Genomic DNA, 23,547 nt, shown 5'->3' on the forward strand with positions numbered 1-23,547 from the left:
GAGAGCCTCTTGAATGGTTCTTGTTTGGTCATTCTTTGCTTTTCAACGCAGGATTCTTTTAACTCTTCTATCCGTTATCCATGTGTATCGCACGACGCAGCATGTCTCGCCAAGTCTACGCCCATTACATGGTATTTGACCATATTCCTCCTTCGCAAAACTCCCATCTAACACACAACTCAGGTCGGCCTCACCGACGGCCAATCCCCCGAGCAATGGCAAAAAGACATTTCCGACGCAAAAGCAGTGGGAATCGACGGTTTCGCCCTCAACATCGGCACAGACACCTGGACCCTGACCCAGCTCCACCAAGCCTACGCAGCCGCCGAAGCCGCCTCGTTCGGCCTGTTCCTCTCATTTGACATGCAGACGAGTTCTTGGGATTCTCCTGCTGTTGTTGATCTGATTAATCAGTTCAAGGACTCGGGGGCGCAGATTAAGAGGGATGGGAGGCCGCTTGTTAGTACTTTTGAGGGGACTGGGTGGGCGGATCAGTGGGAGGGTGTTAGGCAGCAGACTGGGGGCATCTTTTTGGTGCCGGATTGGAGTAGTATTGGACCTGATGGGCTGAGGGATAAGTTGAGCATTGTTGATGGAGCTTGTAAGTGTCTTGTTGAAAGGGGGTTGGGCCTATGCTAATGAGTGCAGTTTCGTGGAATGCTTGGCCTAAGGCTGGAGAAACAAAGATGACAGCTGACGAAGACAAGCTATACAAGTCTGTCCTCGGGGAAAAGCCCTTCATGATGGGAGTAAGCCCTTCATTCTACGTCAGTAAGTATCTCCCCCTCCTTCAACCACCAAACCCTCATTAACAAAGTGTAAGACCTCGCGGAATGGGGCAAGAACTGGTACTCATCCAGCGAATCCCTCTGGTACGACCGCTGGCTTCAAGTCCTCGACGTTCTCCCCGATTCCATCGAGATCATTACTTGGAACGATTTCAGCGAGTCGAGCTACATTGGGGACATTGTGCCTAGCCAGATTGTTGGTGGTGCAGAGGTTTATGTTGATGGGTATGAACATTCTGCCCTGAGGTCTGTGTTGCCTTATTTTATTCAGGCGTACAAGGCTGGGACTCCTGATGTGCCTCTTCCTGATGGAGAGACGGCTGTTGCTTGGTATAGAACCACATCTGCTACCCTTGGCTCTGATGGAGGCACAGTCTGGGGCCAAGGTGGTTCCGAGAGCGCAAGTGTCGGCGCCAAAGACGTCGTCAGCGTCGTAGCCATCACAACCGGCGAAGAAGAAGTCCTCATCAAGATCGGAGACACTCGAGAGGAGAGGTTCATCGCCAACGGCACCGGTACTAGGGCGAGCTACTTTGAAGTCCCCTTTGATGGCAGCCTTGGAGAAGTTAAGCTTGAGATGGGAGGTCGAAGTGTCGTCGGAGGTGCTATTACTGCTAATCTGCCGTCGACGGGCTATGTCAACTTTAATGCCTTGGCTATTGGATTGTAGATTCTTTGCCTGGTTTGAAGCTGGCATGTATACTTTCGTGAGACTGTATCATCTTGATAGTCTTTGTATTTTTTAGACAAAAAGACATCATGTCTTCTTGACTTCGACCTGAAACTTTTCTATCCACTCCGTAAACTCGTCCTTCTCACCCTGCCACCCTAGTTTAAGAACCTCACCAACCCCAGCAGCACTCTCAAAGCACTCCTCCATAAGCCTATCAATCTCCTCAGGGTCAAGATCATAAAATGCACCAGCCAAATCACCAAACTGATCCGGTAGCCCTTCTAGCACATTGGCCGTCTTGTCTAGTCGCTGGGGCATGTCGGATTTGGTGGTATCCTTGGGGAGTTTCTTGAAGCGGCGCTTGGAGATGGCTTGGTAGAGGAGGACAACCATTCGGAGACGTTTGAGAGTTGAGTCGAGACGAGGGCGGATCTTGTCAGGGTCTGACTTGGGGATTGTTCCTCCCGAGTTCATCAAGTCGTCGAGCATGTCTTGCTTAGAGATGGAGGCGTCGCCGAGTTGATCTGCCAGGTCGTCCACTTCATCTTCGTCTTCGTCGTCGTCGGGTTCTTCGTCTCCCCATTCCTTCATCTCCTCCATGACATCCTTGAGTGTGTCTCTCCATTGCTCGGCCTTCTTGACAAAGAAACCTCCCACGCCCATGGTAGCCAAGCCAATAACATCATCGCAAGCTGACCACAGCATACCCGTCAGAGCAAGACTGCCCTTTCCGCCATCCCTGTTTCCACCAGAGAGAACCTTGCCATCATTAGGAACCTTCTGCAGCAGCTTCTCTAGCTCAGCTAGAACCTTTTGCGCTCTATAAGCAAGCTCCTTCCGCACAACAGCCGTGTAAAGCTTCGTCTCGCAAGCTTGCGCGGCACTGGCCAATCCGGGGATAGGACCCTTGACGAGTTCTCGGACAACGGTGGCAACAGCGCTCGGTGTAAAGGGTTCGTTGATGACGAGAAGTGAAATCTTTGTTCCGTGGGCTCGAATGAGGGAAGACGAGTCGCGGGCGAGAGCTAGGGCATCGATATCTTTGGCGTTGGAATCTGACGTGGACGAGGATGGGTTTCGTTGGATCTCGGTGAGGACGGACTGGAGCTGTTTGAGGAGGGTTGTTGCTGTTTCGACGAGGGTACTGAGGGCCTTGATGGCCTCTTGATCCGTAGGAGCCATGTTGTATAATCTGTATCAGAGAAGACGAATAACGTCGATATTCTCAGTTGGTGACTCTTGATGTTTTCTTTGGAGGGGCAACATTTTTTCTTTCTTATCCCCCACCTTTTAGTGCCCTCACCCCTCCAGTGGGTCCATCAGGCGCCCGCCGAACATTTACCGCCCAGGGGGTGTCAAGTCCCCTACAGTTTAGTTTCAGTGGGTACCTCTCCCTTGTCGGTCCCGTCTCGTCTCCTTCTGGCTGACCTGTCCAACTCCAACTCTCAACGAGAGCGAGAGCTTCGATATTTGAACCTTTAGAGCCTCGACACGTACAAAATGCAGCACCCAAGCTCTGTGGCGCTGCTGAGCGCTATCTACGCCTTTACATTGGCCGCTGCTGGCAGTCTGCCAAGAGGTGTAGGCCCTGAATGTATGCTCTCCTCCTGAAGCTATCCCCAAGCTTGAGCTAACACCTACAAACAGTCGCCGCTCACTACGACGGCAAGGAGTCCTTCTCTTGCATCACAAACGCCGCCATCAAGCTGAGCTTGAGCCAGATCAACGATAACTCGTGCGATTGCCCCGACGGCTCCGACGAACCTGGCACCGCCGCCTGCGCCAACATCGATCCTCTCTCCCCCGAGCAGCCCCTTGCCGGTTCTACCTCCGGCACGACCAACACCACCAATGCTCTTCCTGGCTTCTGGTGTGCCAATGAGGGTCACATTGGCATGTACGTGCCGTTCAGTTACGTCAATGATGGCGTATGCGATTACGATATCTGCTGTGATGGCACTGAGGAGTATAGTGGTGTAGGCGGTGTCAAGTGTGAGAACCGATGTGCCGAGATTGGAAAGGAATACAGGAGGTTAGAAGAAGAGAAGCGAAAGAACATGGAAAAGGCATCCAAGCAACGAGACGTTCTCGTCAAGGAAGCTCAATCTCTCCGTCAACAGGTCGAAGCTAAAGTCGTCGACCTCAAGAAGGAGATTGCCAACCTCGAGGCCAAGAGAGAAGAGCTAGCCAAGAAACACCGCGAGGTCGAGCAGGAGGAAAAGGGCAAGGTCGTCCGCGGCGAGGGCAGCGGTGGAAAGCTGGGTGTTCTCGTCGGATTGGCCAAGGCACGCGTCAACGAGCTCAGGGATACACTCAACAGCGTCGTCGACCAGCGCGACGCGCTCAAGGACCGTGTCGGTGAGCTGGAGGAGCTTCTGACAAAGTTCAAGTCCGAGTATAACCCCAACTTCAACGATGAGGGCGTCAAGTCTGCCATTAGGTCTTTTGAGGACTACTCGGCCCGTGTTGAGTCTGAGAAGGGTCAGAGGCAAGACGTTAATGACGCTGATCTCTTGAGTGTCCTCAGAGAGGACAGCGAGAGTAATGGCGTTAACTGGAAGGAGTTTGAAGAGGGTGACGGCAGCGACACCGACATCAGTAAGTTACTCAACCCCTTTCTACAAGCTATCACTAACATGTCCAGTCTATAACTTCGAAGCCTACCTCCCATCCTTCGCCCGCTCTCTCCTCCACGGCACCCTCGACTCCCTCCGCGTCTGGCTCGTCACAAACGGCCTCCTCGCCGACAACACAGCCCCAGGCCAAGAATCCACCCTCGTTCGCGCCGCCCGCGAGGCCCTCGCAGCCGCAGACCGAGACCTCGAGAAGAAGGCCAAGTCCCTGGAGTCGGAGCAGGCAGACCTCGACAAGGATTACGGCCCCGAAGGAATCTTCCGCGCCCTCAAGGGCAAGTGCATCAGCCTCGACGCGGGAGAGTACACGTACGAGCACTGCTGGCTCGACAAGACGATGCAAAAGTCAAAGAAGGGACACGGCCACAGCTCCATGGGTTTCTTCAACCGCGTCGACCGCGACATCGCCGACGACGAGGAGCGTCTCGACGGAAAGAGCCTCGGCAAGGGCGAGCGCATTGTTCTCCGGTACGAGGACGGACAGCAGTGCTGGAACGGTCCCAAGAGGCGGACCGACGTGTGGCTGGGCTGCTCAGAGACCGAGGAGCTCTGGAGGGTCAGCGAGGCGGAAAAGTGCGTCTACAAGATGGAGGTTGGAACGCCAGCTGCGTGTGACTTTCAGGAGGTCGCTGCGAGGCAGGCCTTTCGAGGAAAGGATGAGCTATAAGGAGATGGATCAAGGTAAATACTATGCCTGCTATCGCATATAAAACAAGACTTTGACTTGACTTGACCTATAACTACACGCTGATAGAGTAAACTAATCACCGGCACCCATCGCTTGAGTGACTGTACAAGACAGCCAAGTCGTGACTGTATAACACATGCTACTCGCTCGTACATCAATTACATCTCCACACGCAAAAAGAGTCAATTCCCTTCCCCCCTTTCACATTCGCATAATGAATCAATCCCTGATATCAATCATCAAAGCCCTCCCAACTCCTCTAAACACATCTACAAAACAAGGGGGTATCTCAGATCCACACAGAGACGGCCCCCATCTACCAGAAGCTGCACCATCCGATATAGTGCTGGCACAGATTCTCCAGTTTGGTTGCCTCCATGATGAGCTTGTTGACCTGGTTGATCACGTCGAGCTCTTCATTGTTCTTGAAGTCCCGACCCGTGAGTTTCTGCGCCACGCGGTCCAGCACCTCGACTGCCCGTGCGTTCTGGCTCTCCACCTCCTGGGCGCCGTTAACCATGGGGTTGCCGTCCTGCGCAGCTGAGCTGTTGGTCCTGGCTCGGCTTCGTGATGGTGGTGCAGAGGGCTCAGCCGCGTTGATGAGTTCAGAGGGGGCCACGTCGCTGTCGAGGATGGACTGGCGTCTAGCTCGGGCTCCTCCTGCGCCAGGGATCGGTGCGTCTCTATCAGAACGGAAGTTGGGGCCTGCTGGCGAGGCAGCGTTGGTCAATCGCCAGGTAAGAAGGGGGTCATGGATGAACTATCACCTGTTAGTATCACATCATATCACAAGAATCAAGGCAACTCACCGCTTCAAGAACAGCCATGACACTCTCCTTGTTGTCTCTCAACACCCTCATTACATTCTCGCATGTAATCCTGAAGCTACCCTCAATGTTGCTGACCTCCATCGCATACGTGAGCATGCGAGTCAGTCGGAAGGGAACCCGCTCGGGGTATTTCTCTCGCTTCATGGCAACCTCGAAACAGTCACCGAAATCAATGTGGATGATCTTGCCGGTGACTCGGTCGAGCATCAGGTTGGAAGGATGACGATCTCCCAGACCCAGGATATAGCCCACCATAGACATGACACCCAGCGAGCGTGTGTAGTTTGTTCTTCTCTCAAGCCAGGCCTCAGACGACTTGGACTTGAGCCACAGCACACGGTACAGATCTTGGCCCGTTGTGTTGTCAAGCGCATAACCAAAGACCTCGACTTTCTGCATCAAGGTCAGGTTGTCGTAATCGGGCGCCATCTGGAGCATAATGCGATGCTCAATGTTGAGCAGGATCTTGCGACTCTCGCGGTATTCCCTAATCAGCACATGGAGAGTATCGCTGTTGGGAACCCAGCCCAGCAGACCACTATTCTGCGACAGCGGGATGGCCGGATACCGCTGGATGTTGAGGTGGCGCTTGTAGCACTCTGAGTCGTGGGCCAGGAGGGTGTTGCACAGGCCGAACAGCTGCATAACTCGTTCGTCCTGGCGAATATCTTCATGGCCCTTCAGCAGGAAGGACGATGACTTGCCATCGCTGCCGTTGATGTTGAGCTTCCGCGGCCGCTGCTTAGAGTTGATAACGCTAAACGTCGTCTCGAAGGACATTATCCTCACGATCGGCTGTCCGCTCTTGTACGTTCCGGGGACAGCCAGATCAAGGTTCTTGGCGTTAAGCAGCTTGGGTGAGCAATAAGTCAACTCCAGGGTCGTAACCTGAGGTAGCTGTCTGCTGATCCTGCGGAAAACCTGATAGTACAGGTCCCAGGCTTGGTTGAGATCGTTGACATCCTGGCTTGTCTCGTATTGTCGGCACCAATCTTGAGCCTCCTTCAGATCCCGGCCAAAGGCCTGGGCAAAAGATATCTCTCGAAGGGTCTCGGGTCCTCGTTCGAGAAGCTCGTGCAGTGGCTCAAGAGTCGCAAACATCCCTTCAATGTTGTGATCGCCAAAGTACAGTCGAGATGCTTCTTCCAGTCCCTCGTGCCAGAGCTCATGCCACAAGACAGCCACACGGATCAGCTCGTGACTGACCGTGTCAGCCTGGGCAACCAGATTCGCGCTATGCTGTCGCATGCTGTCCATAATCTGGGCGGCAGAGCGCGATCTACGGGTATTCTGCCACGACTTCATAGCCACGGTCAGAGGGTACACCAGAGCCTGAGGGTGAGCTCGTCCGACATCAGCGAGCAGATTATGAACGGACTGCTGGACGCGCTTGTTAGGCTGGTTGATTCTGGCAATGAGCTGAGGAATGACCTCCAGCCATGTGTCGACGCTGACGTTGGCAAAGCCTTCTGTCACGGCCGCGTTGACATCAGCACTGCCTCCATGTGTGAACCAGAGCGTGAGCAACCGGAGGGTATCCTGTAGCGAGCTTCCCGCTGACAGGGCAATCGACTTGAAGAAGCCCTTGACGGCCGGGACAACGTGTTCTATCACCATGGCCTGATCCGTCCTCGACAAGTGGCCTTCGTTTCTCGCTGACAGCGCCTGGACAATCTCAAAGTTGGCCAATGCCCAAGCATGCCAGGCCTTGTACCATCGGGGGTTGTACTTTGTCGCTTGCGAGTAAGAGGTAAGAATGTCCTGGACCTGAGTGTATTGCCAGTCGTCCTTGTTGAGAGCAATCAGCCACTCGCCCTGCCTGAGGTAGCACTTGGCCAGCAGCACCGTCTGGTCATACAAGGCGCGTTGAGTCTGCGGGCTCATGAGGGAAGGGTCCATCTGGTTCTGGAAGCCGTACTCAGTGGCCATACCCATATCGCCGCCAGTCTGAGCACTGAGATGGGCCCTAGCGATATCCAGGCGATGGGCGGCATCGTTGGTAAACTTGCGCAAGCAGTACAGAGTCTTCTCAGCGGTACCAGACAACTTATAACCGGGCTGCTGTCCGAGCTCCCACTGGTACTTGAGCACAGCGTAGATGACTTGCGCCGCCGTGTTCCTAGGCCCGGGTGCCGTCGGCCTCTCGTTCCAGTAGGGGATCATAGACTCTAGGGGAGCGTCGCTGCCAATGAGTTGCTTGAGTGACTTCTCGGCCAGTCCCATTCTGCCAGATTTGCGGCAAAGGTTGGCAAACTTGATCCACATGTGCATGTTCTCCGACGGTGCAATCACTATAGCACGCAGTCGCAGCATGCGCTGCCAAACCTCGACGTTCCTCTGGCAACCCTTCAGTCGAGTCTCCCAGGTTCGCCTCATGATTGCCTGCTTCTTCTCGTCACATTGCTTGTAGACGATGAGCTCCTCCAGCTCAGCGAGCATCTGGACTCGGACCACAACCTGGTACGCTCGGTTGTACGACTCGCTAACCAACGCGCTCAGCTCGGTGTCCAGTCCTTCTCGGGCTTGCTGCACGCAGGCGATGGCCTCGCGGAACTGGTTGCGGTGGAGAGCCAAGATCGCTCCAAAGAATGATCGGTCAGGCGAGTACCTCTTGAGCGAGGAGAGATAGTTGTCCATCGAGTCCCACTTATTCAGACCCCATGCGGCAGCCGTGGCGAGGGGTGCTATCATCCTCTGGACCTCGGGCGTCGAGTTGGCCCAGGTGCTGCCAGTCAAAGTAGCCAGCGCTTCCCACTCGCCCAGGGCGTGCAAACAACGCATCTTACCCATGACAATGTCGACAGGAATCGCCTGGTCTTCAGGCACCTCCGACTCTCGCTTGTTGTAGAAAGCCAGTGCTTCCTCCCAACGCTCCAACTTCTCGAACCATGTCTCCCGCAGCTGAATGCCTTCCTTATACAATTGAGCTTTGCGGAGAATACCGATAGCAGCATCAGACTGCTGAAGCTGATTGTTGATAACGATCAGGGCCTCGACAGCGCCACTGCTCTGGTCCTGAAGGAACTCCAGTTCCTTGTAGTGCAAGGCCTTTGCATAGGCGTGACAGCGAGCAGCCTCCCTACCCAGCACTCGAATGTCAATCGGCAAAGCCTTGTCGTCATGCTCCATAAACTCGGCAAGGTTGAGCAGAAGTCCAAGCAGATCAGGTGGGACGTTCTCTGACTTGATGGCGCTTTCGATGTTCTGGATGAGCTCGTCCTGGAACTGTTCGTACAGCTCGCTCCAGCATGACACAAACGCCGAGTTGAACAGTTCTCGTGCCAGAGGCAGGTAAACACTTGCGAGGCTAGCGCAGGCTCGCAGAGCGTGGTTCGGGGATTCAGTCAGCAGAGTTGTGCTGAACCGTCGCAGCCATTCTTGCCAATCTTCCTTGGTCGACTTGCCCTTAGTGTCCCAAGCAGCCTTGAGATGAATGGCGTTCATCTCCAGCTTCTTCGTTCCTTGGTCAGCAAAGGTGGGCTCCTCCGATCCATCGGCAAATCGGTCGGCAGAGCTCAGATCCTGAGGCAGAACCTCGCCCTTCTGGAGCTTGCTGACAAACAGCTCGTAGTTGGGGTGTTGGATCTGATGCTGGTTGATAGTCTTGTTGACGGTACCCATAAAGTGAAGGTAATCCTTGCCCAGCTGCTGGATGAGGGCGCAGAGGGTATCCAGAGCAGCCAGTCGCAGCTGAGGCTCTCCCATATCCAACACACGTGTCAAGGGGTGGATGATCTTTGCAGCGTAGTCGTTGAGGTTGACTTGGCGTGAGATCTTTCCAATTGTGTCGATAGCCTGCTTTCGAATGAAGGTGGGCTGGCCCTGCTTCTCGAACGTGCGGACAATCACAGGAATGATGAGATGCATGTACTCCTCGGCACTCGCACCGAACACCAGGAAAGCATGCATTACCCTCTCCGATGGGGTACGCTTAGCAGAGGTGTCCTTGTCAAGAACACCAAGCATCAGCGGAAGAAGACTGGCCAGGTAAATCTTGAACTCTCCCTCAAGAGACCTTGAGATGGCCTCGACAAGAGACATGATAGTAGTCTGAAGTGATGGCGACGTGTGCCAGTATTCTTGCAAGATCTCGACAATGTCCGGGAGATAATTTCTGATATGCTGTCGGACAATGCTGACGAGAGTTGCCAACTGGTTGAAGTAGGACTCCAATCTTGTGGAGGTTGCTGACCTGATGACATGGAGGAAGGCCGGTATGATTCTATCAAGAAACGACACACACTCCAGTCCCAGGGTGCGAAAGATGTTCATAATTGCTTCGATCACAGCTGCATGGTGCTGGACCAGAGATGGATCTTTGAGGATTTGCAGAAGGGCGTTGATAACGACGGTTGGGAAATACTCCTTGTTTGATGGGGTCAGACCGGTCATCATGAGGGAAATGTCTGTCAACTGGTTGGACTCAAGACGTCGGGCATCTGGTGTTCGTTCTTCGACCTGTTAACTCGGTTAGTATCTAGTTCCTGGGCGAAGTGCTTAGAGAACGTACCTGATGCTTGTAAGGGTCGAGGGCACCCAGGATACCCATCAGTTTGATGGTCTCCTGCCGCAATGGCGCTCGTTGTCCCTCGGTTCGGATAATGCTCTGAAGAATCTCCAAGAGCTGTGGGTATTCGAGGTAGGGCTCAATGACATAACCCGAGTTGCTGGCCAACTGTCCCAGGGCATGCAAAGCGGCTTCTCGCTTCGAGTTAGAGCTCTGGTCCTGCAGCGCATCAATGATGAGCGGCATCAGACGGTCCTTGTATGGCAGCATATCCTCGCCACCCACAGTTGCAAGCTCACCAATCGCCTTGAGAATGGTGGCCGCGACTGAAGGGTTAGAGTCATTCGCCTTAGGAAGCAGAACTGAAATCATGGGCTCGACGTATGGCTTGATCAGGGACTGTGCATTCTGGACCAAGAGACTCAGAAGCTTGGCACTCTCTTCTTTGCTACGGGCGACGTCGGAGAACTCAAGCTCAGTGAGCATCTGAATGAGGGTCTTGCGCAGCGAAGGAATGACATATGCTGGGTTGTATCTAGCCAGGCGACCAATAATAGAGATGGCAACTTCTCGGATCGAAAAGACTTCGTCGTTCAAGGCGAAGAAGAGGATTCGAATGTTTTCCGCCTTGGCCAGGTGTCGGTCAAATCGCTCGTCGAGAGCCGCCAGGACGGTGCGTCTGATGTTAGGTTCTGGGTCCGAGACTCCGACGGTCAAGAGCTTCTCAATGACATCGCCGACAACCTGGAGCGCATGGTAGCTGGTCTGGTTGACAATGGGGTCACGGACATAAAGCTGGCAGCAGGTCAAGGCCGCAGCTTCGCGGATTTCCGGGTCCTCATCCTCCACGTACTTGATCGCCACGTCACGCACGAACTCGTTCAGTACATGACCGGAGAAGTCGAAGCTTCCGAGAGTGTTAAGCGCTAGCTTCACCTCGGCCCTCCGGTGCTCATAAGCCAGGGGGTCCTTGGCGTCCTTGGGGATAATCGGCACCGAGTTAAGTGTGTTTGGCTGTGGTGCGCCAAGAGGCTTGAAAGGTTCGCCACACAGAACTACGCTGAGCATGTCAAGTAGTCTCTCCTGAATTGTCGGCTTGACGGGTGGGATATAAAAGGCCATGTCGACAAGGGCCTGAGTGAGCTTGGGAGTGAGGTCACACGCAAAGATGGGGTCCAGCAGTGCTTCCATGTACTTGCTCAATGTCTGGCCGACAGCCACGGCAAGTCGGCTGATGCAGTCAAAGACGGGGTCCACTGAGCCTCTCTTACGAGACTGAATGCTAAGGCCTTCGCGCACGTAGATGAGCACGCCATCGAGATAGGGAGCGATTGCGCTTTTGACCGAGTTGGCGATGTTACCGATGGCAAGGAAAGCGTCATTACGCTCTTTGTCCTTCTTAAGCATGCCAGACAAGTAGACCATGAACTTGTGCAGCCATGTGTGGGCAAAGTCAGCGGGGGAATAGCTGGCCAGATCGGGGATCAGAAGCACCACGGTCTTTCTGATGGTCGGGTCTCGATGATCCTTGTGCTTGAAAACAATGTCACAAGCCTGCTGGTAGTGCTCCTGCATGTACATGGCTCCCTGTTCGAGGAGCTCCTTCAGGACGAGCAGCGAACCGTGGACGGACTCGACAGTGTTAACCTTGAGTCCTTGCTTCGATTCATTGTAAATCTTGCTCATCCACAACTGCTTCATCTCTTGGTCTCGCTCGCGGAGGATTCGGAAGCAGGCGCTAACTGTCTCTGCCGACGTCGCACGGATGAGCTGTCTGGAATCTCTAAGTCCAACCCAAATCCAGTCGAAGATCGTCGGGATGTATTGATACATCAAAGTCGGCGCGCTGCGAGCGAGTTCTCGGAGAACAAGCACCGCACTATATCGTCGCTCCTCCACACGGTCGTTCTGGAGCCATTCGAGCGCTGTGTTAACCTCCGAGTCCACCAACTCAGATATCAAGGAACCACCAGGCCGACAAAGCTTTCCCAGGGCGATCGCGGCAGGTTGCATCGGATTGATGTCTTTTCCTCGGAGGATCGTTTTCAGGTTCTGTGTGAAACGCGTATATTTAGCGGAGATATCAACGCCCTCGAAATCGATGAGCGCATCGAGAGCGTAGATGCCGCCCAGGCGTTCGGAAGAGTCGTTGCCATGTGTGATGAGATGCGTAATCTTGTTGTTAACGGCATTGTAGAAGGCGATGAATTGCTCGGGGCTCAGGTCTGAGGGGAGGTTAGCAGCAGCTCGGGTCTGGGGTTTCGTCCGATCTCGTACCTCGATGGCAGACAACTACGAGCTCGCGAAGCTGTATCGCAGACCGCTTGCGCACATCGTCGCCGCTCCTGCTGTAGAATTAGCATCCATGATTCATCAGGTGCAGCTAGCAGCCACTCAAAGCCTACCTCGAACGAAGGCCACGAGTGATGTATTCAAGCCGCTCTAAAGCGACCTGCTGTGCTTGTGCCATGTTGCCCGTATGGCACTCGGATTCGATCGATCAACGTCGCATGTACTGGGATAGGGAGGCCCCGGAAGGCGGGCGATCGCGTGGTCGGGCAAAGGTCGAGGTCGGGCGGGGAGGTGTTGGAGATCAAGCTTCGAGTCCAACGAGGAGCGCGCAGCCGAGTACGTGTCGTCTGCTTTTGGGGAACGCGGATAACGAGAGGACGAGAAAAGATGCTCTGATGTGTATATAATTTAATGAACGCCGCCCTCAAGCAGGCACCAGCTCAGCGAACGTCCTTCACAGGCGCATCGCTTTGTTGTTGCTGACGGGGAAGTTGAGGTTGGTAGCTTGGGTCAGGCGGAGGGCATTAGATTGACCTGAGGTTTGGAATTAGCGGGCCAACCGTGGAGCGGTGCCGAGGTGCTGGCACAGTGCCAATTGCGGGCATCTTTCACTTTACGTCACCAATAAGCGCAAGCCATACAGTGCAGACCGCTTTCAACACGGACCAGATACAAAGGCGTTAAGGCTTATCGATAAGCCCCAAATCTTAGGAATTAGGAATCGCCTCAACCTGGTAGGATCCTTGGTTGTATGTTCCGCTCTCGCAACTATTCGCCTATCTTCTATCCCACGCACCGTTCATCCATTCTATCCGCATCTTGGTGTTCCCGTTTACCTGACCACGCGACTTCAATCCTCTCTTACCGCATCTTCAAACTCTCATCACCCCTGTCGCACAGCCTGCGCCTCTCGATCGAATCCCCTCAATCAACAACCATGGGTAACGACGGCGGCTCGATCCCCAAGCGTCGCGAGCTTGTCAAGAATGCAGCGCGTGCCCCGACCGTTTCCGAACTGAAAGCCACCGCGCTCGAATCGCTTGCTCATGCATGGGCTCACTGCGCGCTCAGTGGCGAACCCCTCGACATCGACATCGTCGTCTCGGACTGGCGCGGGCGCCTTTACAACTATGAAGCGATCCTAAAAGGCTTGATGCCGTCAGATGATCCGAGCGATGTCACGCCCTCAAGTTTAGGAATCAAGTCTCTGCGAGATGTGGCGAAGCTGAAGGTGTCCAAGAACGGCGGCAAGTGGGTGTGCCCCATTTCGATGAAGGAGCTGGGTCCTGCCGTCAAGTCTGTCTACCTAGTTCCTTGCGGGCACGTATTCGCCGACGTGGCAATGAAAGAGATTCAAGAAAAGGCGTGTCCGGAGTGTGGTGTGGAGTTCAGCGAAGACAACATCATTACGATCTTGGCAACCACAGAGACGGATGTCGAGCGACTAGAGAAGCGAATGGAAAAGCTCAAGGGCCAAGGGTTGACACACACATTGAAGAAGGACAAGTCAGAAAAGAAGAAGAAACGCAAGGGCGATGATGTAAAGGAGGAAGAGGCCAAAGCCGCGGGCAAGGAGAACGGCAAATCGGGAAAGAAGGAGGACTCCAGGATCAGCGGCATCAACAACTCGTTTGCAGCCTCATTGACGGCCAAGGTCCTGGCTGAACAGGATGAGCGGAATAAACGGAGAAAGCTGGTGGCAGAGGCGGCCAGAGGTTGAACATGATGATGATAGCTAGCACAATGAAAACTGATACCCCTTTGATGTTGGAAACATATCTATAATGCTTTCATGCCTACCTCGACGTATACGAAGTCTGCCCAGCCTGCAGTTTAGGGATACCAATCGATGGTTCCATGTCCGAGACAACGTGATGCCGCGTTCGCTTACACCAGTCATCAAGCAAGTCAGGTTTGGCAACCAGGTAATGTTAGATGAAAGTCAACTATGTTTGATACAAATAAGCCCACCAAACTTGAAAATCACTTTTAAAATGGTAATTTTAATATTATTTCTCGCTTCTGACATCCCGGAGTCCTTGTAACACGGCGTTTATTGCGGTTGATCCATCATTCTAGTTCCTCTCATGATGTACCTAGGGTAGCAAGCGAAGCAAGACAAGCAGCGGCGATCACCCACTGTGAGACCTCGTCAATGTGCATGGGGTACAAACAAGGAGGAAAACATGTCATTTTTAGCATGTGACGCGTCAAGGTCTAATCGGTAATGTCGTGCATGTCATTTATATCATCAGCACTATTTCCTACACCTCTAATGCTCAATCATGAAACCATCATCATCTCTAAAGAACCATCATTCCCAGTTGACAATCACCAATACCAACTCCTCGCTTCCTTAAAATTCCATCACGCTCTTCAGCATCTCAAAAACTCCCTCGTAACTTTCCACTGCGTCTGCCCCGGCTCAGGATCCTGAAAGAAAGTCGTCCAAATCCCTCCATCCTCAGCCACCCCGATGATGGCATTCTTGATCCGCCGGTGCTCAGGGACTCCAAACGGCGACTCTAGACTCGCCGACTTGAGAGCGGCGGTATCGAGCTGCTGAATACCCTCGAGGGCGGCTGTTATCGGCGACATGGGCTCGGATATGTTACTTGGTGAGGACATGCTTGACGCGCCGCTCCCAGGCGTGTTGCCTGCGACACTTTCTGCTGGTGTTGGATCGGTAAAGGTCGGCGGTAGTGCAGGGAGAGTGGGAGGGCTCGACACGTCAATCTTGATCTTCCTGGCGCTGCAGGTGTGGATGTCGAAAGACCCAGACTCGGCAGAGCCCTGGCTTGAAGATTCTAGATTGGTGGACATGGCGCCTAATGTGAGATCCAGGGGATCCTGGATGTCGGACTCTTCAAACTCAATGATGCGAGCAGCAATCACAGCCGTCTCGCGGACGTGCCAGAGGTTCTCCCGCCTGTTCCGCATCTGCTCTCGAGTTAGGAGCTTGAGGGCTGCTCGCCGCAGCAAGGGGTGACGACATTTGGTCGCAGTCCAGTACACGGGAGCGACGAGTTCCGTCTCAAATGTGAAGGGCTCCAGCTTGGAGTTTGTGGGAATAGAACCAATGACGGAAGATGCGAGAGAGATGATGGATGCGAATGCCGGGAGATGCGCGTCGAATGCAAGCTCGGATGTCTGCAAAGATGTGGATATCCAGACCAGGCTTGCCTGGTGATACATTCGGAGAATGTTCAACTGGTTTTCCAAAGCTGGAGACTGCGGACTCATCGAGATGAGGACGGTAAAGGCGGCGTACCACCGACTGACTTGTGACAAGAGCCGTTGCTGTTCGCTCTGGAGCTGCTGCATCACTAGAGGATCGCAATTAGGATCAAAGGCAAGGGCATGCGCTCTTGTGCCAAACTGCAACCCCTCATCCAGTATCAGATACAAACCGTACCGAGCCTCTTCAATCGTCGCAAACACGGCGGGCACCTCGGCCCAGGCTCTCAAGTGGTTTGGGATAGCGGCCGGACGACTGCCAAAGAGGAAGCTCGAGAGACTCAGACGCGTGTAGATCGGTACGAGTGAGCGCTTCACCATCTCCATTGTCGAAGAGTGTCCGTCGCCTAGACCTGAGAGGATCTTTCGACCCTGGCAGATGTGCATCTGAGCAGCCGAGTCGCGATCGGCCAGGAACTCGACGCAGATGAAGAGGATGCAGACGAGGAGTGGAATAGCTGAGGGTTCATCGCGTTGAGCCCAATTGCGCAACGACGTGATAGCATTTCCATACTCTCGAAACGCAAATCGCGTATCAAGCTTGTGTCCTGCTCTGCTTCTAGACTCAACAGCCTCATGAAGACTGCTGATAGCCAATATCGCGTGGCGCACGGCTGGCTCCGATGCGCTCATCTTGATGACCAACCCGCCCCAGAAGCCCGTATCAAACGGCCCAGACAAGATCTTGGAAGTACGCGAGCGGTAGTAATCAAAAGCGCGCGTCTCAGCCGGAGACCCAAAGCCGGGTGATGGACTCAGCGATAGAGGCTCTGGGGAAGAGTTTGGCGACTGGCGATAGCCATCGCATTTGCGACCTGTTTTGATGCATCGTAGACAATGAGGCTTTGCTTCGTCGCACTTGACTTTTCGAATTCTAGGTCAATGTCAATGGGAGGTTCAAAGGAGTAACGAGATGAGAGGAGACGGACTTGCAGGTTATGCAGCCAGTCCGGACCTTTTTACTCCCCTTGCGTCCCGATGGCTTTGGACTTGTCTGAGACGGGAGCGAGATCATGTCGGCTAACAACAAAGAAGAGCCAAGACTAGCAAAAATATTAAGGCAAGAACAAGAAGTCCGAGGTTCAGAGTCCGAGCCGGTCAATGAGGGGAAAAGAGGGCGGGCGATGGGGATTGTTTATTGCTGTCATCACCAGGGGCCGATCCTTCTACCGTGCCCGCCTTGATGCTTACCAGGGACCCCTGGAATTAAGCACAGCCCGCCCCGCGGAGAGGCGCTGTCAAGATGTTCGCGTCTAAGGCTGGGGCTGTGAGACGCAGCCACGATGAGGTGTCATTGATGGAGCCCTACAAGCCGCTGGGGTATGGTGAGAAGCTTGTTTAGTGTCTCTTGTTTCATGTCTAATTCGGTTTATTTTGAGGTTCTTTTTGGTTTCTGGCTGTGTCGATGATTAGGGTAAGTTCTGAGCTGATGTCCTTCAGCTGGAGTTAGCATTGATAGCAACGGGTGGTGAAGTGATTGACAATCCAGTACTTACTACAAAGGAATATTGAAGATATTGAGAAGCATAAAGATAAAATAACAGTGAATGGCCTCATGTCAGCTACCACCACCAACACAACGCCAAGAAATTGACATTCCAAGCTTGGAACAGGGCTCACATTCTGCACGAGAAACAAGCAAAACTCTAATGAAAGGAACACCAACAACCGGTTTCGTCAATGCAGTCAGACCAAAGTTCCTGCATCTTCCAATGCCTTGGTAAGCGTAAAAACGTCTCAGCCTTACAAGACCTGACCGTTGAGGCTGCTCCACACGGAAGCTATCGCCAACCCTTGCCGTCCTCGTCTTATTGGTCCGCTCGGACTCGACCTCGGACTTAAACATCTCGGACTCTGCCGTCGCACCCCGCGCGGCTCTTCCCTTCATGTTCCCGAGTCTGAGCCTCGATGTGGCATCGGCTCCACGGGATAGGCTCGCACTACAGGTCCGAGATTAGATGGTGATGGTCAAACGTGTAGTCGACGCCTTCAACTTCACGTTTACTGGATGTTGTGAGGATCTTCAAATGAGAGTGGAGGCTTGGTCGGGTTGTCGGACTTGGCTGGCATGGATGAGCGAGTCGTGGTCTAGCTTTGGGCGCTTCTTGTTGACGATCCCTTTAACTTGATGGTGATGGTATGAGCTTCTATCTGTGTATATAACTCGGAGCTTCAACACGGAAATAACGAACCCTTCATCCTCATCCTCCATCACTCACCATCACTCGCTTCTTTTCTTCTCATCAGTTATAGTATTTCCTTTTCCTGACTCTTTGTAACATCAGAATGCCTTCCTTCTCAAAGCTGGTGGCAGTTGTGGCCGTCGGCGCTCTGTCTCTCGTCGAAGCCAAAGCATGCCCTCCTCTAGGCGCCGTCTTTCCAGCCCCTCAAGCCCCAGGCGAGAGCAAGCTTGTTCAAACTGCAGCCACAAAGCTCAAGGCCGGTCTCGAAGAACAGATCACCTCAAAGTTCAACACCTCAGCCCTATCCATCGGCGTCAAGTCCATCCACGAGGATGACCCGCTCTTTACCTACCACTTCACACCTCCTAACCCTGGCGAAGGTACCGACAAGGTCGATGAGAACACGGTCTTCCGAATTGCCAGTGGTTCCAAGCTGTTCACCGTGCTTGCTGCTCTTTTGAACAGCGACATTGACTTTGAGGCTTCTGTGCTCAAGTATCTGCCCGAGCTTAACGAGACTGCCAATGAGGATGAGATCTTTTCGCTGAAGTGGGAGGACATCACTGTTGGATCTCTGGCTAGCCATCTTTCTGGCATTGGTGTTGACCGTAAGCCGTCACCTTACTCTTCTGGAACGATTCGCTAACTCTTGCCAGTGGCCCAGGATTTGGGAATCATCGGATCTGCCCCTTGGGCGCAGATGGGTCTCCCCCAGTTCGCTAAGGGCGACGGTCCTACATGCTCTGGTCTTCCCGGCACTATTCCCTGCACCAAGAAGGACCTCCTCGGGCAGGTTAACCTCCGACCTCCGGTGTATGGACCCTTCACCAACCCCGTCTACTCCAACGTCGGCATTGCCTTGCTGGGTCTTGTGGTTGAGGCTGCTGCCAAGAAGCCTTTTGCTGAGGTCCTCAAGCGCGACATCTTTGATGTTGTTGGCATGAAGAACACTTACGTCGGCAAGACCCCCCCTGTTGAGGATCTCTTTATCCCTGAGAGTGAACCCACCTGGAATGCCTCTCTTGCCGTGTTTGACAGGTGAGTAACAATGATAAACACTCTTCAACTATCACTAACTGTTCATAGCGCCGGCGGCATGTTCTCTTCCGTTGCTGACATGCTACTCCTCGCTGAGGGTATCCTCACCAACAAGTTCCTCTCCCCCGCTCAGACTCGCAAGTGGATGAAGCCCATCTCCAACACTGCTTCTTGGGGCTACCAGGTCGGAGCTCCGTGGGAGATTCTCCGTGGCGACAATATCACTGTTGATGGCCGCCTCATCGACTTCTACACCAAGAGTGGTGACCTTGGCTTGTACCACTCGCAAACCGTTCTCATCCCTGACTATGACATTGTCATCTCCATCATGTCGGGTGGTAGGGAGGCTTCTGCCAACCAATATGTCACCTCTACTGTTCTCAGCTCTGTCATCAACGCCCTCGTCCCTGCAATTGAGAAGGTGGGCCGTGACTCTGCCAAGGAGGCCTTTGCTGGCGAGTACGCCGACAAGGAAACCAACTCGAGCATCTCATTTAAGGTCGACAATGGTCCTGGACTGGTCATCAACAGCTGGCAGATCCGCGGCTTCGACGTCCTCAACCACATCGGCAGCTACAGCTTCGACGCCCTCGAGTCCGGCAAGGTCGAGAAGAGCAAGTACGTCGACGCGCGCGTGTACCCTACAAACCTGAACAAGAAGGGTCAAACCGCATGGCGCACCGTCTTCGACATGACCACATCCCAGCAGGACGCTGAGTACGAGAGCGCACTCTTCTTCAAGGACGGCACATGCCAGACATGGTTCGCACAGGACCGCAAGGTGTACGATTTCCTTCCCCTAGACGAGTTTGTCTTCATCGAGGGCGACGAGGGCGTCAGCACGGCTGTTAAGAACCCTGCTTTCAATGTGACCCTCACCAAGGTACGCGAGCCCGGGGCGAAGAAGGCGACGACCAATGCAGCTGGCCAGACTCGGGAGCTGAATGCCGCGCTCGGTCTCGGTCTGGCGGTATTGGCTGCGTTTATGAGCATGTTCTAATAGCTGCAGGTCAAATATTAGGCAATAATATTTTGTGGTGGAAGGGAGATGGATGTGAGGGTGTGGTAGATATTGTGAATAGAGTGTATATACTTGGAATAATTTGACGCTATTGTCCCGTGGATTGCTGCCTTGGGTCCCTTTGTGCGCCATGAAATCTGCCTCATGTTTGACGCTATTCACCCTAGAGTCAGGGTGGTGATTGTCGATGACTCCCTTGCTGACAGCTTCAGATGGAGGTAAATGACATTCAATGGCAGCAATTGATGGCGTGAAACATGACACATCTGGCCTCATCTCAATAGTCTCCTGCCAACCTGAAACGATTGTCTTGACAATGACGGCGACATCTATCAAACGGCACCAGATTTTGGCCCCCAAATTCCCCTCCAGGGCGAACCATAGGGCTGACCAGCACCATCGTATCGCCTGCCTGGAAGCGACACTGCCCATGCAACAACGGCCATCACGAGCGAATCAGATGCCGAGGACAACGCGATCACCAGGGAGCTTTGCCCCTTTGGTGGCCCCTGACGGTGGAGCGAGTGCAGGGATTTAGATATACAGGGCGGAGGGGCCTCCTGTGACGTGCAGAGGTGAGGTGCTTTTTTCAAGTAGGCGAGGCAGCCTGCCCTGAGGCGCTGGAGGTGTTTCTGGGGGCCAAATTGCGGGGTGATGAAATAAAGACGACATCGTGAGAAGGGAACTCTGGTCGAATATTCTGAAGTTTAGGGAAAGTAAATTCAAATAAAAGTTTAAAAATTATGGGAAAAATAGAGGAAGAATATTTACTCCCCCAAATATCCATTGAATATTTTGATAATGTTATAATGCCTTCTCAGCTGTCCCAGGGACGGATGCGTTCCAGATTCTGTAGGTACTGATGTCTTATCATTTTCTTCCCCTGCCTTGCATCAAAGGATGACGGAGGGGATGCATCGCCCTCTCCGGCTCCCTTTCTTTCTTCCTCTTCTAATTTATTTATTATTAGATAACTCGAGTGTTTCATCTCAGCTTTTCTGCTACAATCAATCTTTCACTCCTTGATTTCCCTTTTCCTCTTTTCTTGCCCATTAATCGCCGCTCATTCTCATTTCCTTGTCTTTTTTTGGTGCAACCTTAGTTGCAATTAAGTGGCAGCAGCAAAGCATTGTTTATGCTGTTTCAACTTGATTAAAGTGTTTCTTACCTTTCGTCTCATCTCTCGACTCGGTTATCGTCATCATCCAAACGACCTGCATCACCATCGCTTTAACACCTCTTGAAAAACCTCTTGAAAGCCGCTTCAAATGACGGACCAGAACGGTCGCATCGGCGAGACAGGCCTTCACCATCTCCCGCTTCGGGTGCGAGAGGCGACAGGGCGACATAATGACGGCGCCGTCTCTAAGTTCCCTAACCTTAGGAGCGACACGCGAGTAGCTAAGCGACTCCCTGAGAGCCTTCACTTTACGCCCGGCGCATTTCGTCTTCGTTCGCCTACAGAGTCTTCTATGAGCAGCATCTCATCCGCCAACGTCCCAGACTCTGCCACGACGCATTCGCTGTCAACCCTCGCCAGCCCCATCAGCACCACCTACGCCAGTTCGATTCACGAGCAGTTTGCTGCCACGACGCTCGACGGCTCAAGGCCCATCAGTCGCATTTGTCATCGCCATAATCCTTCCAGCGGCACATGCTCGACCTTTGTCAATGACGAGGATGACGGCGCCATTGTCACCGGCTACCCCGACCAGTTTGAGCTCAAGCTTCGCAATCTGCATGAGGAACAGAGGCCTGCCATTATCCAAGAGCCTCCTGCGCCTGTGAGGTAAGAATTTGCCAATGCTTTTGAGATGATTAGGTCGCTCAAACAAGTCCTAGCCCTCTCACAGAGTCGCCAGTCAAGGAGGAGCGGGTTCTGACGCCAACCTCATCGCGTGACTCGGATGAACCGGATTGCGATGCCGACGAGGAAGGGTCTGAGGCAGCGGAGGAAGATGTGTCGCCGGAGGATGCCAACCTCGTTCTCAACTACACCCTTCAACTCATCTATGGAGTCGATCTCAGCGAGGCATCAATCTCTCCAGACAAGGTCCAGAGCCTCGTCGCCAATTTCGCTCAAGACATTAGTCAGCACATCTGGCAGTCAGCATCTGATGGCCAACTATCACACACATTGTCGACCTCGAGCTCGTCGTCTTCGACGCCATCTCAGGAGGGTGGACGAGGCGGCAAGCGGAAGAAGCAGGTCAGGCGTGAAGATGAAGGAGATGAGTTCAGCGACGGCGACGGCTCGGGATATCTGCCGACCAAGCGTGTTCGACCGAACCCGAAGGAGGATGAGAATCTCCGCCTGAGCTGCCCGTTCAGGAAGCGCAATCCGCATCGGTTTAATGTGAGGGATCATCACAGCTGCGCCATGACATATTTCCCCAAGTTTGCAGAGCTCAGGTTAGTTGAACTCGGTTATTCTTGTTGATGAACCACAGCTGATCCGCAGCAGACAACATATTGTCAAGCAGCACAAGCGGGATGACCCGTCATCCTATGTCTGCGATCGATGCAACCGCGACTTTGTGACGAGAAAGGAACTGCGAGATCACCAACGACTGCCTAAGGAGCTGATGTGTGATATTGCGGATCATGACGCTGAGAGCGGCATTGACCCCAGCACGGCCACCAAGCTGCTGAGCCGAAAGCGAGCGAGCGGTACCTCTCCTGAAGTTCAATGGAAGGAAATCTGGAACATTGTGTTTCCGGATGACGAGGACAAAGCTATTCAGCCCTATGGTAAGATGCCTTGTTGACAACAATTAGACAACAAACGAGTTGCTGACTTGCGCTAGAATACACACCTGTTATTGAGCACTTTGAGCTCGCCGCCAACTACGAACAGGCCTTTGTTCAGCTCACGAACTCGCTCCACAACTTGATCTCGAACAAACAAACCCTCGACACCCTCTCCACAAAATTCTTCCAATGCTTCATGGAGACTCTTGACCAATGCATCACAAACGCGCAGAGCATGCCCTACACCAACCGCAGCAACAAGAAGAACGAGATTGTTCGGTCGCAGGCTGCGCAAGCAGTCGTCCAGCGGAAGGGCCGCGGTATCCTACCTCGACCAGACTCTGGAGTGGTCATGGATGATGGGTCAGAGGAGAGCGGCAGTATGATGGGAACTGGGCTCAACCACAGGGATAGCGTGCGCACTGTTCGTGGTGTTGCGAGGAGGGGAAGCAGTCAAATCCCCGAGACGGTGCGCGAGGTCTTACCTACAACGACCACTCTATCGAGCGGCCTTGATGACTTGATGCGTCAACCCTCCATGACACCGATGGGCATGCCAACAACGATGGCCCCAGCAGATGTCCACGCCTGGAACAATAGCGTGCTCTACTCACAAGTCGGCGACGGCACCATCCTCCCCGATCAATTCATGCCGACAGGTGGAATGACGCCGCAAACCGAGTACATGAACATGAACTGGGCGACTCAGATGTACCAGCTGCAGCCAGGCTTTGAAGGGATGGGTAATGGGTTTACGGGATTTAATGGACAGCAGCAATGAAGAAAAAGGTGGCATGGTTTGATGATGCAGGCTGTGCCTGCTTGTACTTTTAGTTATAGTATTAATATCCGCTGCGCTCTGAAGCCGGCGAGGAATGTGTGTGCGATACAGCACTGAACACGATA

The 23,547-nt window shown here is 53.4% G+C and overlaps 8 protein-coding genes across 8 annotated transcripts; 5 read left to right on the forward strand and 3 right to left on the reverse strand.

Annotated features, from left to right (window-relative positions):
• Positions 1–80: 80 nt before the first annotated feature.
• On the forward strand, positions 81–1,458 carry LRP88_14442 (glycoside hydrolase family 71 protein; the record flags this gene model as incomplete). The annotated part of the gene is made up of 4 exons (XM_083250787.1): positions 81–131; positions 184–601; positions 649–771; positions 824–1,458. 4 exons carry the CDS (start codon positions 81–83, stop codon positions 1,456–1,458), a joined length of 1,227 nt encoding a protein of 408 aa, XP_083093419.1.
• Positions 1,459–1,545: 87 nt separating this feature from the next.
• On the reverse strand, positions 1,546–2,643 carry LRP88_14443 (uncharacterized protein; the record flags this gene model as incomplete). The annotated part of the gene is made up of 1 exon (XM_083250788.1): positions 1,546–2,643. One exon carries the CDS (start codon positions 2,641–2,643, stop codon positions 1,546–1,548), a length of 1,098 nt encoding a protein of 365 aa, XP_083093420.1.
• Positions 2,644–2,961: 318 nt separating this feature from the next.
• Positions 2,962–4,761, forward strand: LRP88_14444 (glucosidase II beta subunit-like protein-domain-containing protein; the record flags this gene model as incomplete). Its single annotated transcript, XM_083250789.1, has 3 exons — positions 2,962–3,055; positions 3,109–4,059; positions 4,121–4,761. The coding sequence occupies 3 exons, from the start codon at positions 2,962–2,964 to the stop codon at positions 4,759–4,761; spliced, it is 1,686 nt and encodes a 561-aa protein (XP_083093421.1).
• A 337-nt stretch (positions 4,762–5,098) lies between these two features.
• LRP88_14445 (armadillo-type protein) lies at positions 5,099–12,589 on the reverse strand (the record flags this gene model as incomplete). The annotated part of the gene is made up of 5 exons (XM_083250790.1): positions 5,099–5,542; positions 5,595–10,070; positions 10,123–12,344; positions 12,397–12,464; positions 12,525–12,589. The coding sequence occupies 5 exons, from the start codon at positions 12,587–12,589 to the stop codon at positions 5,099–5,101; spliced, it is 7,275 nt and encodes a 2,424-aa protein (XP_083093422.1).
• A 759-nt stretch (positions 12,590–13,348) lies between these two features.
• Positions 13,349–14,131, forward strand: LRP88_14446 (Rtf2 RING-finger-domain-containing protein; the record flags this gene model as incomplete). Its single annotated transcript, XM_083250791.1, has 1 exon — positions 13,349–14,131. The coding sequence occupies one exon, from the start codon at positions 13,349–13,351 to the stop codon at positions 14,129–14,131; it is 783 nt and encodes a 260-aa protein (XP_083093423.1).
• A 656-nt stretch (positions 14,132–14,787) lies between these two features.
• On the reverse strand, positions 14,788–16,663 carry LRP88_14447 (Zn(II)2Cys6 transcription factor; the record flags this gene model as incomplete). Its single annotated transcript, XM_083250792.1, has 2 exons — positions 14,788–16,522; positions 16,578–16,663. 2 exons carry the CDS (start codon positions 16,661–16,663, stop codon positions 14,788–14,790), a joined length of 1,821 nt encoding a protein of 606 aa, XP_083093424.1.
• A 1,271-nt stretch (positions 16,664–17,934) lies between these two features.
• Positions 17,935–19,869, forward strand: LRP88_14448 (beta-lactamase/transpeptidase-like protein; the record flags this gene model as incomplete). Its single annotated transcript, XM_083250793.1, has 3 exons — positions 17,935–18,439; positions 18,488–18,869; positions 18,918–19,869. The coding sequence occupies 3 exons, from the start codon at positions 17,935–17,937 to the stop codon at positions 19,867–19,869; spliced, it is 1,839 nt and encodes a 612-aa protein (XP_083093425.1).
• A 1,289-nt stretch (positions 19,870–21,158) lies between these two features.
• On the forward strand, positions 21,159–23,422 carry LRP88_14449 (uncharacterized protein; the record flags this gene model as incomplete). Its single annotated transcript, XM_083250794.1, has 4 exons — positions 21,159–21,679; positions 21,733–22,302; positions 22,355–22,641; positions 22,698–23,422. 4 exons carry the CDS (start codon positions 21,159–21,161, stop codon positions 23,420–23,422), a joined length of 2,103 nt encoding a protein of 700 aa, XP_083093426.1.
• Between the last annotated feature and the right edge of the window lie 125 nt (positions 23,423–23,547).

Source organism: Fusarium phalaenopsidis (assembly GCF_050370095.1).
Source record: "Fusarium phalaenopsidis strain FUZ10S chromosome Unknown contig_32362, whole genome shotgun sequence".
NCBI classification, from domain to species: domain Eukaryota; kingdom Fungi; phylum Ascomycota; class Sordariomycetes; order Hypocreales; family Nectriaceae; genus Fusarium; species Fusarium phalaenopsidis.